Source organism: Pleuronectes platessa, chromosome 2, assembly GCF_947347685.1.
Source record: "Pleuronectes platessa chromosome 2, fPlePla1.1, whole genome shotgun sequence".
Classification (NCBI taxonomy): Eukaryota; Metazoa; Chordata; class Actinopteri; order Pleuronectiformes; family Pleuronectidae; genus Pleuronectes; species Pleuronectes platessa.
The window spans coordinates 6,243,314-6,261,312 of NC_070627.1; the positions used below are offsets into that span (position 1 = coordinate 6,243,314).

The 17,999-nt window shown below is 41.4% G+C and overlaps 1 protein-coding gene across 4 annotated transcripts in view; it reads right to left on the reverse strand.

The window, feature by feature from the left end:
* rap1gapb (RAP1 GTPase activating protein b) overlaps nt 1-16,627 on the reverse strand; it is a 67,999-nt gene extending 51,372 nt beyond the window's left edge. For all 4 annotated transcript variants that reach the window (XM_053431615.1, XM_053431651.1, XM_053431624.1 and 1 more), the window contains exons 1-2: nt 16,447-16,627; nt 5,920-5,955 (exon numbers count right to left, since the gene is read on the reverse strand). In XM_053431615.1, the coding sequence (XP_053287590.1) occupies nt 5,920-5,955; nt 16,447-16,490 (80 nt within the window). In that variant the 5' untranslated portion in view covers nt 16,491-16,627. The remainder of the gene's footprint in view (nt 1-5,919; nt 5,956-16,446) is intronic.
* Nucleotides 16,628-17,999: the final 1,372 nt, after the last annotated feature.

Below are 17,999 nucleotides of genomic sequence, written 5' to 3' on the forward strand. Positions count from 1 at the left end.
TGATTACATGGATTCGACCTCCCGATAATGTCAAATGGCTCCATTAGCAGGCAGCATTACTCCCTCAATACGTCTGAGCTTTGCAATTAATTAGCGGAATACGTCTTAACTAGCTGAAGAGGCCAATGAAGCTCAACAGGGGAGGAATGTTGTAATTGCCGTTTTAAATCATCTGCAGGGAAATGGAGAGCGGACCAAAAAAAACAAACTTCATTCTTACGTCTGAAAGCTGAAAGCTGAGCATTATAGGACATTACTTCAGAAAGATTCCAGCCCTGCCTTCCTCTTTTCTCCTCCACCGTGGCAGCTGCAGTCGAGCCTGTGTCTGACTGAACAGGTGCGTTGACTAACAGGCGAACCCCATCTGCTGAAATAACCTCCATCATCACCGGGGCGGCTCTCTCCCGGTGTCCTCTGCACGACCTTTGCAGGCAGACCACGTTGCAGCTGCACCGGGGGGGTCACAGTGTTTTGCCCCAGTGAACCCACTCAGGAGCAGATACACCAGTTTGGGTCACAGCAGGGGTCCGCCTGGTATTGATGTGGCAGTAATAGCAAAGAGTCAGTCCGTTAAAATAGAAAACAGCCTTTGCTTTTATATTCAAGATGACAGTCCGCTGGTTTGACTTTATGAAACAAAGTAAGCAAAAAAGGAGATGGAACAGATTGTGTTCTGTCTGTAATCAGTTACATACAGATTATTATGTATAAGCACAATAAGAGAGAATGGGTTGGGGTGGGAGCAGCTTTCACCAGCACTGGTTTCCAGCTCTTCCTGGAGAATCCCATGGCTTCTTTAAACGTGACGGAGCACTCTCTCTACTCCAAGCTCCCTTTAGATGTCAGAATGCTGTACCCGCTCACTGATGAGCTCGGCCACCCCACAGAGAAAACTCATATTTACTCCTCGTGTTCACAATCTGATTCTTTACCCAAAGCTCACGGCTGCAATCGATCTTTATATCCATATCTCTGCCTTCCAGCTCCCTCCTCACCACGACGGCCCCGTGAGAGGATTGCAATTAAGCTAACTCTGCACTAATCTGCCTGTTGATCTCACACTCCATTATGTGAGTGAGATACTTTAACTCCTTCAGGTCAGCCCTCACTACACATCTGGATTTGACAGGTCTGTCCAGCTGCTGGTGATCAGTTGGTGCCCTAACCCCGATCAAAGCCTTTGGGTGTTCTGGTACCCGATAACTTATTAACCACCCTATGCACAAAAATAGTTGTTTGTTGTGGCCAATCCACGATGAGTGTAATAATAAAGACCTGGATCCGAGCAGGCAGGTCATTTCTACCAGTTATCTGCTGCCCACATGAGCAGTGGAGCTTCCCAGGGGGAGAACACAGTCCCCAGTCGCTGCCCTTTTGAGGAACCTCTCCAGTTGCTCCAAACTACCTCTGTATGAACAACAGCCAGTGGAACAGAGAAAGCTCTTCTGCCCTCAGGGGATAAATCGAAAACAGCACCGCTCAGCTGGGACTTGTGAGTGTGCCAAGGTGTCATGAAAAAAAACAGGCTTTTATATATGTGATCTACTGTGTTCTATAAATTACTGTACATTAAACTGTGCAAATCTGCTGAAACATTCTTTAGTTTTGACTTTTTATGTAATGTGATTTATCAGATTCATAGGACTTGTTCAAACATGTCCACGTATTTACATCCTCATAACTGATGGTCAAGATATTAAATACGAATAAAATAATAGAGCACTGACTATTTTTAAATTTCATTATGATGAGAATTGGGAGCCGAGGTCAAAAATGTAATCAGTTACTCCCAGAGTGAACTGTGGTGTACTCATGTGGTAAAAGTATTGGACTAATACTTTGTGATACGAGTACAAAGAACGTGGCTTATCAAGCAGGGGAACAGAGGGAGAATTAGGTTGTGGGAGCTGCCTGGATGAAATCTAGTCCTGCAGGCGCCATGGTTCTTAATGGACATAAAATCTACCTCAGTCTGTGTGTATGGAGGAAAGGATGAAGCCAGAGGAGGCTGCAATGATCTGTGAGCAACAGATGAAGCAGCCAAGACATATACAGTCTAATGGAGGTGCTCAGAAACATAAAATGGTTACACCCCAGTATAATGGTGAGCGGCAGCCAATGGGTTTGAAGAGACGCTGCTTCATTAAGGGATGATTCCAAATTACAATGAGGAACTCTGGACACATTGTCACATTTGAAGAGTTATTTCCGCCGTTTTCCGAGGAATCCATGATAAAAACTATTCTTTCCACCCACTGTGCCATATGCCAATACCGTAGCATGGTGGTAATGCTCAGTTGGTGTGGGTGTGTTTAATTGCAAACTGTCTCTTTAGTAAAATTGATGATTCTGGCATCAGGGGTGTGCCGTCACGCAGAGGCTATCCAGGAATGGTTTGATTCCCATCACGGTAAATTCACTGTTTCCTGGCAATCACACTCTGAGATCAATTGAACATCTGTGAAATGTGAGGACATCAGGAAGCAATGAGGGGGGGGGTGCAACACAACATTAGGAAGACAGCAGTAATATCTTGTTCAGAATGTCCAATACAGCAACCGTTCAAATGGTTTTATTTGTCCCCATGACTGACTCAGTGGGCGAGCTTTGGTTTTGTTTTGTTCATTTCTATTTTCTCTTCCTCCTCACAACACCGAATTAGGAGGAAAGATGGCCGTTGACAGCGATCCGAAGTGGCACACATCCCCAATTAAAGCCTCTTTGGCTCGCTCCTTCTCATCGTCCAGCGCTGAGGAGCTCTTCATTACCACCCAGCTCCTCCTGTCAGTCCGAGGGTCGCTCCAGCCCAGAGTAAGTGGCTGCACGGCGGCAGATGTGTGCATATGCTTTACATAATATATCAATAAGGAGTGTCCCTAACCAAACATGTTCATTAAAACTAATTTTTTATAAATAATTCATAGAAATGGTTATTATCTGCATCACTGGACATACAGTAATGCAAAAAAAAATGCAATTTGAATGATTTTTCCCATTAGAGCAGAATTAAGTTGTGAAGGGAGAAAAAAAAAAAGTCCACATCCGGAAAATAACAGTTCCTGCAGAAATGGCACGACATTTATTCTGGCCTCCTTACCGCAGCACAGCAGGATCTTTAGACTGAGGAGATAAGCACCACCATTATCCAGAGCAATCAAGTTAATGAGTGCTTAATTGGGAACACGTCGCTGGGAACGATTCAGCACCGAGACGTGAGTGTGTTCTCACTTTGCCTAAGGAGCACTGTCCTACCCCCAGTGAATCAGGGTTATTTAAGGTACAAGAACACAAAGAGGAAAGTCCTGTGTGCCAGGGTGAGATGGAGGAGACTCACCACCGATGAGAGAAAAGTGTGAGTGCTTTGTGTTTGTACACACACACACACACACTCACACACACCTGGCTGGTTCAGGATAATGGTGTAATAGATTTGAAGCAGTGGCTATGGCAGAGGATCCAGGAGGACAGTATTTAATGACGGACACTGAATGTCTGCTTCCTTTCCAGAACACAAAGGCCTCGACCGAGGTGTCTGCAAAATTCTGTAAAAACCTCCCTTTACGCTGAATTCTTTTCAAACATTTCCTGCACGTCCTGATCTCGGAATCCATTCGCATGAATTATAGCCACATGTTATGTGCTGGTTGTTGCCTGTAATCAGAACATACAACCATACTGTGAAGGATGCGTGAATTGAGTCAAAGCCAGTGTGGTATAGCGATCAGAGTGTTACTCCTAACTTTCCTATTGACAAATTAGACACTAGTTTATAAACCTTTTTGGAGTATGATCCAATAATATATGAGCAAACTTTGTATTGGAACAAAATCCACTTGATTCAGAGAAAAATCAAGAAATCCCTCCTGGGGCCCAAAGCAGATGAATTATTAAACAGTAGGTATGTGGCTGTGGGTAGCTAAGCTGTTTAACGTCAGTGCAGCCTGAGACTGATTGAATACACAATGGGCCTAATGACTCAGTGATTATTATCAGAGAGCTGTAGTGTGGATAACTATCGACTGCTCAAAACCAACTTGGAGGCACCATTACCATGCATCACAGGCCAGTTTGCAACAGAAACCAAACCCTAATAATGAAATTCAGTGGGTGTGTGAGCGCTGTGTTCTCCTCTGTGCAGCCTGAGCACCCTTGCACCTCCAATTTCCTCTATCCGCTGAACCCTCTCATTGTCCTTTCCAGACTCATTATGACTCAGTTTGTACGTGGCTCTGGCCCATTTGATGCAGAATGAGGAGGCGACTGCTTCTTTTTTTAGTTGCTGAGATTCTGGCGGAGAATCGTGCAAACAAAAAGACAGAAATCTATAATCTAATAGGTAATTAGTCTTCACTTCTCCGTTCGCTTTTCATTGGTGCGTCTCATTCAACCCAGTGAAAGAAGAAACCCGACCTCAGCCGCCTGCAGAACAGACAAACTCCGACAATCACCTCTGATAATTAGATTAGATAACCAGTGTTCATAAAGACATTTGCTGTCTTGAATCCTCCTGTAGTTAGTGTTACTGACAGCTATTGATTCTGAGCCTTTTATGGAATATCAACCATTAGTGTGACATGATTTATATATCATGTGTTTTCTTTATCACTTTGTAAACATGTAATCCTAGGTTATTCTACCCTTATATGACATATTTTATAAGGGTATTTAAGATGGGAACTAAAAATATTGTAAAGACGGGAGCTTAGTCTCATTTTCCAACTGCCTTGACTCCATACAACACAAACTCGAACTTAAATATAAAGGTCACAACTCACAGCACCACAAACAAAGAGTTGTGGAACTGGATTACAAATGAACTATTGAAAATATTTATGTGTGCGCAAGTTGTAATATTAATGTTTGTGTCTCAAAGCTGTATTGCATACAGTACATGCTGGTGTTCTCTCTCACTTGCCCAAGTATTTAAAGCATAAATAGTAAATACAAAAATGAAGCCAAAATATCAGATGTCGATTCCGCAATTTTGACTTCATTTTGAGCCAAAGTCTGGGAGATGGTTATCACCGAGTGGAGGGTTAGGGTTTTATCAAGTTCTTGCCGATTCATGGGCTCGACCAATCGCAAGTTAATCTCACCTATCTAGACGTTTCACCCCATTCATATGTCTCAAGTAATTAAAAACCAACCTCACTGGAAAGCTAAACACAACAAGCATCAGTGTGATTACACCTAAACGACAGAAACCAAAGCGAACGTGGGCTTTTGGCTTTTCAGTTTGTTCCATTGACCGGCACAGAGGAGGCAGGATTTATGACCTGTACTGCAGCCAGCTCCCCGGGGGGGGGCGGCAGTCAGGATCAATCGGCTTCACTTTTTGAAAGCCGTCATGTCGTCAATCTTTAAATACAGTCTATAATTTACGACCACACATTGGCTTCACTTCCCCTATCTCTGTCCTTTCGAATGCAGATGTACGACACCATAAGAACAGACAGGCTTGGCTGAGTGACAACATTATTTCATGCACGATTTAAATTCTTGTTAAGCGCCAGGAACAAGTCAGAGTTGAGATAAGGAGGAGGGAAAGTTTGCTTATGGTTTTCACTGTTGGAAAAATTACAGGTCTTATCAGCCTTCATAACTGTGTCTATATTCAGGTCACAACACGGAGTTAGGACCTGAATGCTGAGCACCAATCTGGTTGGAACAGAGGGATCGTATGAATACCAACTAACTGAGTAGAGATAGTCCGCGAGGGTCTGGTCATGTTTCATTCTGCCTTCAGACGATTAAAGTTGGATGTATAATAAAATGTAATCTGCTTCAGCAGCTCTGTTGCACGCATCTCAAGGGCTTCAATAGTTGGGAACACAACTCAATGTTCAAGTGAATGAGGTCAGGCATTAAATCAAATCTCTGTGATGAGTTATGTTGTATTTCAATCAGAGCAGGACTCACCATAAGCTTCTGGTCCTGGAGAAGTTCTTGTCGACCCTGCAGAGAAAGAAATAGCAGCAGATTAATGCAGATTCTCATCCAGTGTGTTATTGCAAGATGACAATCAGTTCATTAACTCGGTAAATCATTGAGTCCAAGTGACAAATGCAAAGATTTGAAGAAGTACCCTCAAAACAGACTTGAGATATCACGTTCACCAACTTTTTACAACCCAAATGAAATTGTTTAATCTGCGATTCAAAATGAAAATATTTTACAAAATCGCAAGGATTCTCTTCGGGCATTCTTAAGATATCACAAGGCAACAAAAGTGTTTGGTGAGGTCACAGTGACCTTGACCATTGACCGCCATAACCTAATCGGTTCATCCTTGAGTCCAAGCAATGTGCCAAATGGGTGATCCTGTTAAGCCCTATTCAAAACAGCATGAGGTCACTGTGACTCTCAGAATCTAATCAGTTGATCCTTATGTCCAACTCAACATTTGTCCCAAAATTGAAGAACTTCCCTGAAGGAATTCTTGAGATATCGTGTTCACAAGCATGGGACAGAAAACAGATGGACAGACAAACCGAAAACAGAATGGCTTCAGTGACCTTCAATGCAAAATGGTTGTTGTTCCTTTCTGTTTACTTGATGGCAGCAAAAACAAAATTTATATCAAACGTCAACATATTTTAACCTTGTTAAAACAATATGGGGAACTTACACTTCTATCAGACACTTTAGGTCTATCTTATAACACTGGGCATTTGTATTGTTAAGGAAGTACAATGTCGAACACTATACATACATTAAATATACAGAAAAGGTTAAGGATGAGGTTAAATATCTTAAATTAACCAATTACACTTTGTTAAATGTTCCCCTTCCTCACCACGAGCTAATGACTGTAACAAATACCAATTAACTTTGAATAAACAGGCGACCAGCGCTCTGTAGCAGCGGCGGCCGGGAACTCATCGACGTACGTGACGTTGTCGAACACAACAACATCGCATCCACTACACCGGGTGTGATCACAACAACAGATCGTGCAGTTGATGGGTCTGCGAACTGAGTCGTGCTTCACCGAACTATGAAAAAAACTGATCTGTTCACAGCAGCGGCCCCTGCACCAGTAATAAAACTGGGAAACGAGTATATAAAACTGACACGGCAGCACGCAGGGTGTAGGAATTATGATTTGTTGTTGTTGTTAAACGGAAATGTTGATAAGCCGCGAGTGTTATCGGTAGAATTAAACTGCCTGAGGGGAAACAGAGTCTGTGCATCACTTCTACAGAGTGGTAGGAGTTGTGCGGCGCTCGCTTTCCATTTGCTCTGCATACAAATGAAACAGGAAACAGATCATCCTCCCACCTGGATCAATCTTCCCAGCAGCCTCCGCTTGAGTGGACGCTGGTGGGGGCCAATCAATCCACTGATAATCAGGGCTAATCCCAATTTCCTCCGGGCTAAACCAATCAAATGAAAACTGCTAGCATTTGATGCCACACACACACACACTCACACACACTTCAGTAAAAGTACAAAATGAAAATCACAGAGATAATTGAAGCCATTCTTCTCCTGTTCGTGGATAGAGAGAGAACAGGCAACTGAAGTTTGTTTCCACTACAACGTGCAAAGTGTCAGATTCTCAATGTGGACCATCCCTCATCCATATACCAAGATTTCTCAAGAGTTTTAATTTTAATTTCCAATGCGATTTGTCCATGAGGCAAGTTAAGTGCCTCGAAAACAATATACTCACCTGTCATTTGTCCACGGCTTATCGATTATTCATTTTCCTCACAAGGTCTCATGAAAAACACTTTCAAAATGATGAATGAGATGCTACAAAAAAAAGAAAAGTAAACCCATTTACTGTAGGATTTACCCACGGAGAGTAGGGATGCATGCAAAGGCTGCTCTTGATTTCCCCTCACCCCCATAAAATATTCATAGAACGACGTCTTATTTTACCATAATTGATTTATGCCAAAGAGGGCTGGGGATGTATAAGAGCAGAGTGCACAGTCCGACACCATCTGTGTTTTGAGGAGCAGCTTAAAATCTGGTTTTAGATTAAATATCGTCTCTACACATATTATACAAATTTAATTAAATACAGACGCATGTTCCTGCTGCACACACTGCAGTACAAGTAGAAATGCTGATTATGAAGTAAAGGTCCAGCACTGAAAAAGTAAAAAAGATGAAATTTATTTAAAATATCAAAAACTACTTGTTATATTGTGATAGTTGGATGGATTGATAATATGGATAGACGCATGTGTGTGCAGGTGGGCTGATTGATAATTAGATGGATGGATGAATAGATGGCGAGACATAATTAAAATTGAAGTAAAACTGAGGAAAAAGTGGATATTTTTATATTTAAAAAATAATGAAAGATGGAAAAAGAAAAACCAATAAACACATAACACATAACGTCCCTGGATGAGCTCAACAGTTGGATTTTTAAGTTTCCATCTTCCACGTCCTCTAATTAAGGTTTATTAAGTTTTACTCATCTCTCAAAAGGGCAAAGAATCAATTTCCAGTAGCATGCCCACACCACTGGGTGGCAGGATAAAGCCGGGGTTAGTTTGACCTGGTGTGACCTCTGATCTGTCTCTGTCTTCACTGTCTCACACTTTATGGCTCAGCCCGATAGCACCTCCATCCGTGGCTCTGGCTCCGTATCGTTCCCCCCCCGTTTTCCCTCTCTCCAGTGTTTCAGCCTGTTGTCACAATATTAAATAAAGCTGTCCGATGGCGGATGGCGTGATGTAAGAAATTGAAACAGTTGTGTTTTCACCAGACTCTTGTGATGCCCACTCGCAGCGCGGCGGCTCTGTCATCACACACAACTCACCTTTTGTTTTCGAAACGGAAACACTGACATTCTGCGAGGCGCTGCTGAGGGCGCTGCTCTTTAGCCGTGTGTTCGTTGCCCCGCGTGTTGAGAATGGAAATATTTGTTTGCCAGTCAGCGATTACCTGCCCCTGCTGACACAGGCAACACACTGTGTTGGTGTTAACAGAACGCGAGTGAGGAACAGACCATCACATAAACAGCAACGCCTCCATCAACTCCATCATCACTCACTGACGCAAGTACACGGGAAGAGGGAAAACAGGCCGAGTTATTATGGCTGTAAGTCATAAGGGTGCAGGTCAAGGTTTAGAAATGATTGCTTAAGATTTAATTTAGGGCTGCGGCCAAAAATAGGTAAAGAAACATCAGTCAATATCAACGACTATTGTGATAAACGTCCCATTAAACACACATTTTGAGGGTAAAGGTTCATTTCTGTTCCTTTGTGAAGTTTGTATTCCTTTAAACTCGCTATAAACAACAAAACCTTTAACTAATCTGATTTAGATCAATCATATGTTCTAACTCCTCACTTTGCTTACACAATGCATTATATAGATATGTATTGAATTTTTATTATACTGCTATTAGCACGTTTTCACACATTTGTGCTTCTACATTACACGGTTTCCCCCAGTGCTTTATAGGCCTGGCGGGCCGCCAGGCTTTTCTCCCCCCCCCCGCCAGGCTAAGCGTCGCTTTTTTATTTATTAAAAAAAAAAAAAAATGTTATGCACCAGAAACATGATACCAAAGACGGCATTGCGCTTTTAACCGCATCTGGTGATACGATTGAAACCGCAATGGCGACGTCTTATGGTCAGTATGTGAACCCATAAGGTAAGAGGTCAGGTGTATTTTCCATCACCTGAACCTCCAAAACCACGACCCGTCTCTACCACGCAACAACTTTCGCAACAACTTTCACGCGACATGTCACGGAGAAAGGGTCAAAAAACCTTGGACTCTTTCTTTTTCCGGAGTCGGGGGAGGCCGCTCGTTCAGCCCCAGGCCAAGCGGAGAGCATCGCCAGCGAGCCGTGGGCTCGATGATGAGGCAGAGCCAGAGCTAGTTAGCGCGGATGTTAGCGCGTCGGATGTTAGCATTTCGGATGTTAGCCCGTCGGATGTTAGCATGTCGGATATTAGCACGTCGGATGTTAGCATGTCGGATGTTAGCCCGTCGGAGCAGCCTGCTGCGAGTCGCGATGGGAAACATCCAAGTAGCGGATTTAACCCAAAGACCTCAGGAACAGGTTGCCTCTGTATAACAATAAATGGTCCCTCTATGGCTGATCTTGACTACAGTAAGGGTCTTGAGGAGTTCTTTCAGAAGCCGAGACGGATCACTTGCAAGAAGTAAAAGAGGTCACACAGCATACCTCTTCAGGCCCTGAGTTCCCTGTTCCCCCTTGGCCATGTTTGCACTTTTTTGTTTATGTTAATTTATTTTACTTTTAAATGTGACCAGAAATGGCTAGTTTTTTTAGATTCATTTAGATTTTACTAATTGATAATATTTATTTTTATTTTATTTATTATTTTTTGTAAACTGTATTATGTAATATTAATAAGTATTGTTAATAAATGTCTTAAAATAACAATTGTCATAATTTCAAAATTCCTGTCAACTTTTAACATCTTTTTGTCAGCCGCCGGTCGGCTTCTCTAGCGGCCCTACCACCAGGCTTAGCAAGTTTTCTGGGGGAAACCCTGCATTACGTATTATCACGGAACTCGGTGGAAAGATAAGGGAAGAAGCCATTAAATCTACATGCAGCTCAGGGGGTGGGACACAGGTGAGTTTGTGAATTGAATTGAATTTGTGAGTGTGTTTTATTTGTTGCAGATACACCCCCCCCGGATCTAGTGAATTCAGATGTGGTTTCATAAAGGGACTGTTCAAGTTTGGTGGAGGATCACGCTCCACTGAATTCTATAGTTGATATTGATTTATGGCCCAAATCTATTTCTTTTGATAAACGATTATTTAGTGTATAAAATGTCAGAAAATAGTAAAAAAACTCATGCTTATATCCAAACCAATGTCATGTTTAGTTTAGTTTTATATAAAACTTTGACAAGCAGCAAATTCTCAGCATTGGAAAACTGGAAACTTTTGAGAAACGTTTAAGCATATTTGCAAAGTTTTCAAATTAATGTCTCATTTCATAACTGTATTTCAAAGATGTCAAATGTTCAGCAGTTATTACATCTAATAAAAAACAAGATTTTATACAATCTGAAATAGTCTCATTAGGATGGATATCACCTTTTACTCTAATAAACTATTAGGGCTATAAATATAATTCACAGGTAAAATATTGAATCGTGTAACACAAAAACTCAAACCGCAGCCTAATTTTCTCCCTGGCAGGAAAAGAGATGAAAGTGGGCTCATCCATTCAGACAGAAATCTCTATGAATTGTGTTAGAGGAGAGAGATCGATAAGAGAAGCAGCTCTGTGCATCCATCAGCCTTTCTTCTGGTGTAATGACGAGGAAACGTAAACCACTCAGAACAAGATCGTCTGCTAATTATCCGTCGTCGCCACTTTCCTCTCTGCTATGGATCTGCTCACGCTGGTGTGAACAGTTTGTCTCAGTCTTTGTTTCAACGTGTCCAGTAGAAGAAAGGTGGGAACGACCCTCTTCACTCCCCGACTCTCTCACCAGCTGCTTTAACCACAGCGACGGCAGTGAACCAGAACTTCTTAGGCTAATCTAGTTTTCAGGGCTGCAGTCGAACTTTTGGAATAATTGGACTGAATTCAATCCAGCTTTAGTAGAAGTGACAAGGAAAGCCCTGAAGGGGGAAACAGCAGCTTTTGGCTGGTCGCTGGGTAAAGACGCCGGTTTGGCAGCGTCCTGATGAGGCAAACAAACATTTTAATCTTCTCTAAGAAGTCCAAGAAGACAAGTCACCGGAATAAGAATAAGATCATCAATAAGCTATTTGTACAACATAATTGCCTTTTACACAAAATTACCGCGGCGGAAATGAGAGAAATCTAATTAAACTTGTTTTTTCTCAATTTGCTTTTTACGATGATATTTCACATAAAACGTTTCTACTTTTCCGTCATGTTTTTACAGCTGAAGTCATTTAGTCAGGATTTGACATTTAAATCAGTGTCTAGTCATTTATCAACTGCAATAAATGCTGATCAAATCCACCTACACAAGTCCAAAGTTTTGAAGTTTAATAAACAGTTTTACCTTTTCCACAGCATTGATATGTATTAATAAGTGTTATTGGTATTAGAGAAATACTTTAAAGCCATGAAGTTGAAAACTGCAATAAAATACTTTTTTAGCAGTGAAATCAAGCTGTGAACACATTTACATATCATCAACTTGCAAGTTAGTTCAGTGAGTTTGTAGACAAACGTTTATTTACACCTTCAGCAGTTTAAAGCATTATCAGTACGAACATTATCATTAATGTGGAGCAAAGTTTCTGGCGTTACGCTTTTCTACATCCATTATTTCCCCAATTGTCATTTTTATATTTTAAAAAATTCATTCGAAGTGGGAGAAAAAGTTCATATTCAAACCGTATTGACCAGTTAAGATTCAAAATAAACAGTCGATAATAGCATCAGACCATCTGAAGAAGTTTTCCTCGTGATCCAGTAGCTTCAACTATTCCCTGTGCTCTTCGCCCATCAGTAAAGTAAGCCAGTAATGCAACGCTATACGAACATGGAGAGAACGCTGGCAAGCAAAGCTGTGACGACACCAAATCATCTGAGAAGAGGCGTGAGCACGTTTAGGATTTTATGTCATACAAAGCGATGAGCCTTGTGACAACAAAACAGGCTAACCCGTTAGCAGCAGCAGAGGAGGAACAACAGACAAGCAGGGCTGACGTAGAGTGTTCATGTTGTGTGTGTGAACTTACAGCACTAACCTACTCTCTCCTTTTGCTCTAGTTTGGGTCTCCACCACCTCCTCAGGGAAACTATAGAGCTGTTTGTTTTGTTGTCATTATTACTGGATACCTGATGCAACGTCATCACATCTAACTTTAATCTGTCATATGCCTGTAATGACTTGGGCTGCTTCAAGAAAAAACAGTCATAACTCTCAACAAACATGCATATGTGTCATCATGCAAAAAATAAATACAGCATATGTATATGGATCTGACAAGCAGCCTGGAAGTGAAGGTTCACACACACACACACACACACACACACACACACACACACACACACACACACACACACACACACACACACACACACACACACACACACACACACACACACACACACACACACACACACACACACACACACACACACACACACACACACACACACACACTCTCCTTTGGTCTTGCCACTTGTCTCCAGGCTTGAAACCGACTTCACTCAACAGCAGCAAAACAACCGGCTGCAATTTACAGCTCACGAAAATACCAGCGCCTCCGACTAACTTTCTCTAAAACCTTCAGCTCCACAAACTCAAAAATCTGAAAATAGGTACGAAATAGGTCACTGAGATGAAGCAGAGCCTCTGAGCTCATGAGGGGGTGTTGACTTCACCCGCTTGTTCCAGAGGTTAAAATACGAGTGGGAGGTTTGTAGAAAAAAAAAGAAAGTTTAATGGATATCCAAAATAGCTGCTCACCCACACGGCCCTCAACCACCTCTTGTTTTTTTAATTGTTTTCCCAACTTCACATAATCGCCCCGCTTTGAATGTTCACAGCGTAAAACGAATCACTCGTGCAGGAGATTGAGGCTGAAATTGGGCACAATTTCCAGCTTTTATTTTAGCTCATCCCTTTTTTCGTTTTGCAGTTGTTTACTAGTTAGTATTTTGTCAAAACAGCCACATAATTATGTGATAACAGCAATTTCTATGAAACTGTGTGCGGAAGGGACTCTGCAAAAAAATCATGTCTTTTCGGTGAAAATCTTGAAGCAAACGCAGAAGCGGTAATTTGTTGGTCCATTTCTCTTTGAAAATCATTTTTCTCCCCCGTTATGCATTAAGCATTAATTTCCCCGGAGTGATTCTTCGTCAACAACAACGCTTTTAACAACAGAGACGGATTTTGTTGACAAGCGCAAATAAGAGAAAACTATTCAACAGATTAAAGTGGAAAATGTAAACCTAATTTCTTCTGTGGAAATACGTGTGTTCATTCATCTCGTGTTTTCTAAGAATCCTGAGGCAAAGACAGGTCAGAGGAACAAGCTGGAGACGACAGTTATCAGAGTGGATCATGGATGGATGGAGAAAATGGAGGAAGATAAATGAAAATTAAACACAATGGAAAATTCAAGCGGCTCCCACATGTGACCATATATCATAAATCCTGCCTCCTCCATGTTACTGGATAGGACGAGGACCGAAAGTACACATCAAATCTATTTTAGTTTGCTCTTATCACACTGATGCATGTTCAAGTGTTTCATTTTTATGTAAGTTTGGTTTGAGTTATTTGATCCAATATGATGAGGTGAAATGTCCTGATTGACAGCTAAGCCTGACTTCTGATTGGTTTGAGTGTGTGTATATCTCCTGGTTGCTACTGTTCAGACTCAAATGCACAAGATGGCTGCCTTCTTATCCGGTATATTTTGGCTTCATCTCCGGTGACACTTTGTCCATCTTCATAAACAGTCCATGGTCGCCACTTAAAACCTGCAGTAAGTGACTTTTCTGTCCAATTGCCAAGTGTGAAACAAGCTGGAAACACAAATTTGGCAAACTTCATCTAGACACACTCCAAACATCACCATTTATCCTCAGTGTTTCTGGCGACACGACAAATTCAAGTCCAATAATCGCTCGTCTTAAAAACTTGAGCTTTCATATCTCCTGAGACTCTTCAGCTGATCAATTCTCTCCGTCCAGCAGCTCCACTCACTGATATGTGACCTTGGTTGTGTGCCACTAGAGTTCAAGTTTATGTAAATAACTCGCTGGTGCACCTGAGAATGGGTTGAGAGGAGTAAGAGGGAACCACAACAGTAGAAACAATGAGGGGTAGAAACAAAAAACAAAAGAGTTGAACGCTGCTGAAAACATCCTGTTCGACTGCAGGTGAAGAGCCGAGTCAGGTGATACATGAACTATAATACACATTCATCCATAATATCGGAAAAAGCCATAATACATCTGCATATATCACAAAGAAAGGACAATTTTCTGCAATATTTTTCAGTTAAGAAACAAACTGATCCAATTAGAAAATAACAAGCAGATAGGTTTGTTGTTTTGAGATTGTTTCCCTTCACTTAACGACTCTGATGGGAGTCTTTAGAAAAACTACTGCAGCACAAATGAGCCTCAGTGGCCCCTGTTGAACATCAGGCTCAGGCTCAGAAGCTCTCACAGAGAATACTCACTAATGTGCAAGGAAAGGTTGTGATGTTACAACAAATATCCAGTTACCAAACCTCAGTAAAGTCAATAAAACACAACTTGTTTCACAGGTTTATAGAAAGAGTGTCGACAGTATTATGTTTTCTCCTTTTTTAACCTCTAAAATGTAACTACATGTTTATTTTGTACAACAACTCCCAAAATCCCATTGCACATCTCGGTATGAAGTGGTTGTTGTGTTTTTTTTCCGTGCACAACTTGTTGGCTGCGTCTTCCCGGGAACACGAGCTTCATTTCAATCTGACTCTGAATGTCAAATGGAGCCTTGTAAGTGTTTTCGATGCCGACTTGGCAGAGCCCACGAGCATCAAAATACAATAGTGGAAGTAATTCCATCGGCTCATGAATTCTGATGCATTGTGGAGCCGAGCGGCTCATCGCTCATAAGCCAAAGTAGTTTCAGATCCGGGAGATTCTCTTTGTCGATGGACTGAATATATAAAGAGCTTCTTAACGTCCACTCAGAATGTTTTAACATACAATTCACATTATTCAACATGCACAATACGAAATGTGACCTAGAGGCCTCGGGGATTGAACCGGTGACCTTCAGATGAGTGGACGACCCGCTCCACCTGCTCGGCTGCAGCAGGCCACGTGCCCCAACCCTCTATCAATAATGCAATTGACGCAAGTAAGTGTGTTGTTCACGACTGAAGCAAAGATGCTGCTGCCCTTTGTTTTCCTGAGAGTGATAAATATACACCCGGTAAATAAGCCTTTAATTGGATCCCTGATCCCACACTAACTCAATATCCCCAGCGTTTGATTGTTTCTCTGGGAACGCAACAGCATTTCTTAATCTGCTTGTTTTACCAAAAGAAAGAAAACAGCAACAACATATAATCCCTCAGGACATTTGTGGATTTATTTATTTATCATCAAGAGAACTGACGCTTGTGCTCAAACTGCCTTCGTTCTCCGGGGTGTATTCAGGATATTCTGTGGAGAAGTTAAGACGGCAACTTGTGGGGAAGAAAGGAACTTGTGGGATCGAGAGAATCAACTAATCAATCTCCTGCTCACACCATTTCTCTGCTCAGTGATTCAGCATTAAAAAGACAAAGCTGTGAGTCGGGAGTTCAAGGTGCTGAGGGTCGTGGATGAGCGGGTGCACCACCGCTTCCTGAGCCGTCTCACACTTTGCTCTCCCTGCACCTCGGTGACAGACGGGCTGGTAACAGACACACAAACACAGTCCTGGAGATTCATCACAGGAGACACAGCCGGGAGAGTTGATGTTTCTCTGTTCTCTTACCCTCCGTAAGCTCCGAATGTGTAACTCCTTCTCCTCTGAGGCATCCTGCTGATCAGCTGTGGAGACGTCCCACCAGGTGCAGGTCACTACAGAATAAAATTCATCCCTTTACCTTCTGATTTCCTTACCGTGCACCTCCCCTCTGTTTCTATACACCTCCAACTCCTCTCTCCTCCCTCCTCGCCCTCATTGAGTGTGTGTGTGTGTTTTGTCTGAGTGTATTTTATTTGCACACACACACACACACACCCTCCCTCCCCTGTGTCTCCTCTGTGCTCTCTGACTAAGTAGCTCCCATCTCTGCCAGATTAAAAGAAAGGTGTGTCCAGTTGTCCTGTCGTCCTCTCACCCTGGAAGCAAACAGGAGGATTTCTCTCACTCCGACTCATTCGTTCTCATTTCAGCAGGAAAAGGACACAAAGGACTCAAATCTCCTCTTTGTGTTCAGCCCGGATTAGTATTTGTATGATTGTCGTGGAAAATAGGTAAAGGAGATATCAAGTGGCTACACTTCTTTCTAACCAATTTACAAGTGACATAATTAGTCTATTAAATAATCCGGCAATGAGTTTGTAGATTGATCATTTTAAGCAGTAAACATTCAATTTACAACTTTTACGCTGAATGAAAATTGGAGATTTCTCTGTTTTTTTTAACATTCTTGGAAATATTTTTAATAATGTAAGTACACAATTCAACAAAAATATTTTTGTCCTTTTTAGACATTTTAATGTAGAATTGTTACATATTATCTTTAATTACCAGAACATTTAGAAAAATGCCACAATCAGAGTTTGCTCTAATCAAATATTCTGCTCTATTAAACAGTGTAAAACTCATAAAAGATACTTTACTTTATAATAAACAAGGAATATCAAATAAAAAATGAAAATGAAAATGAAAATGATTAACTGATGACTAGATAAGATAAGACGAAATAGGATTTATTGCTCATTGGGGAAAACCAGGTATTGCAAAAGCCCTAATACAAAATAAATACAGGTAAAAACTAAATAGAATAAAATACATTGGGGAAAAAAGTTTAAACTATAACTACACTATGAACAATTAGACACAGCACTTGCATGCTAATATATAAAGTCGTCTAAATGCAATTAATTAGATACAGGGACAACATATTTGAAGGTTTTAAGTGTTAAGGCAACAATAAAACCTTCAAAAATATAGTGGCCAGGTGAGATAAAAGAAATCCCTCACACTGTTATGAAGTTGCAGAGAAAACTTTACAAAGTTTGCTTTCAGATTGATGACAGTTTGTGGTTTCCATTTAATAACTGCGATGTCCAACAACTATTGTCTAATGTATTTTCTCCAACTATATCTTACAGTTTACCATCAGCTTGCCAGGTTCAAATCTAATATGGCATCTCGGTCTGAGAAGAGGAAGCAAAGTATCAGCTGATGGACGTGACTGTCATGTCACTGCACCTTTTTCAACCTGGAACAGATGGAGAAATATTTCACAACCGAAATCGACCTAATTTCTCTTCAACTTCAGGAATAAATCAAACAGAGACGTGTAAAAAAAATGA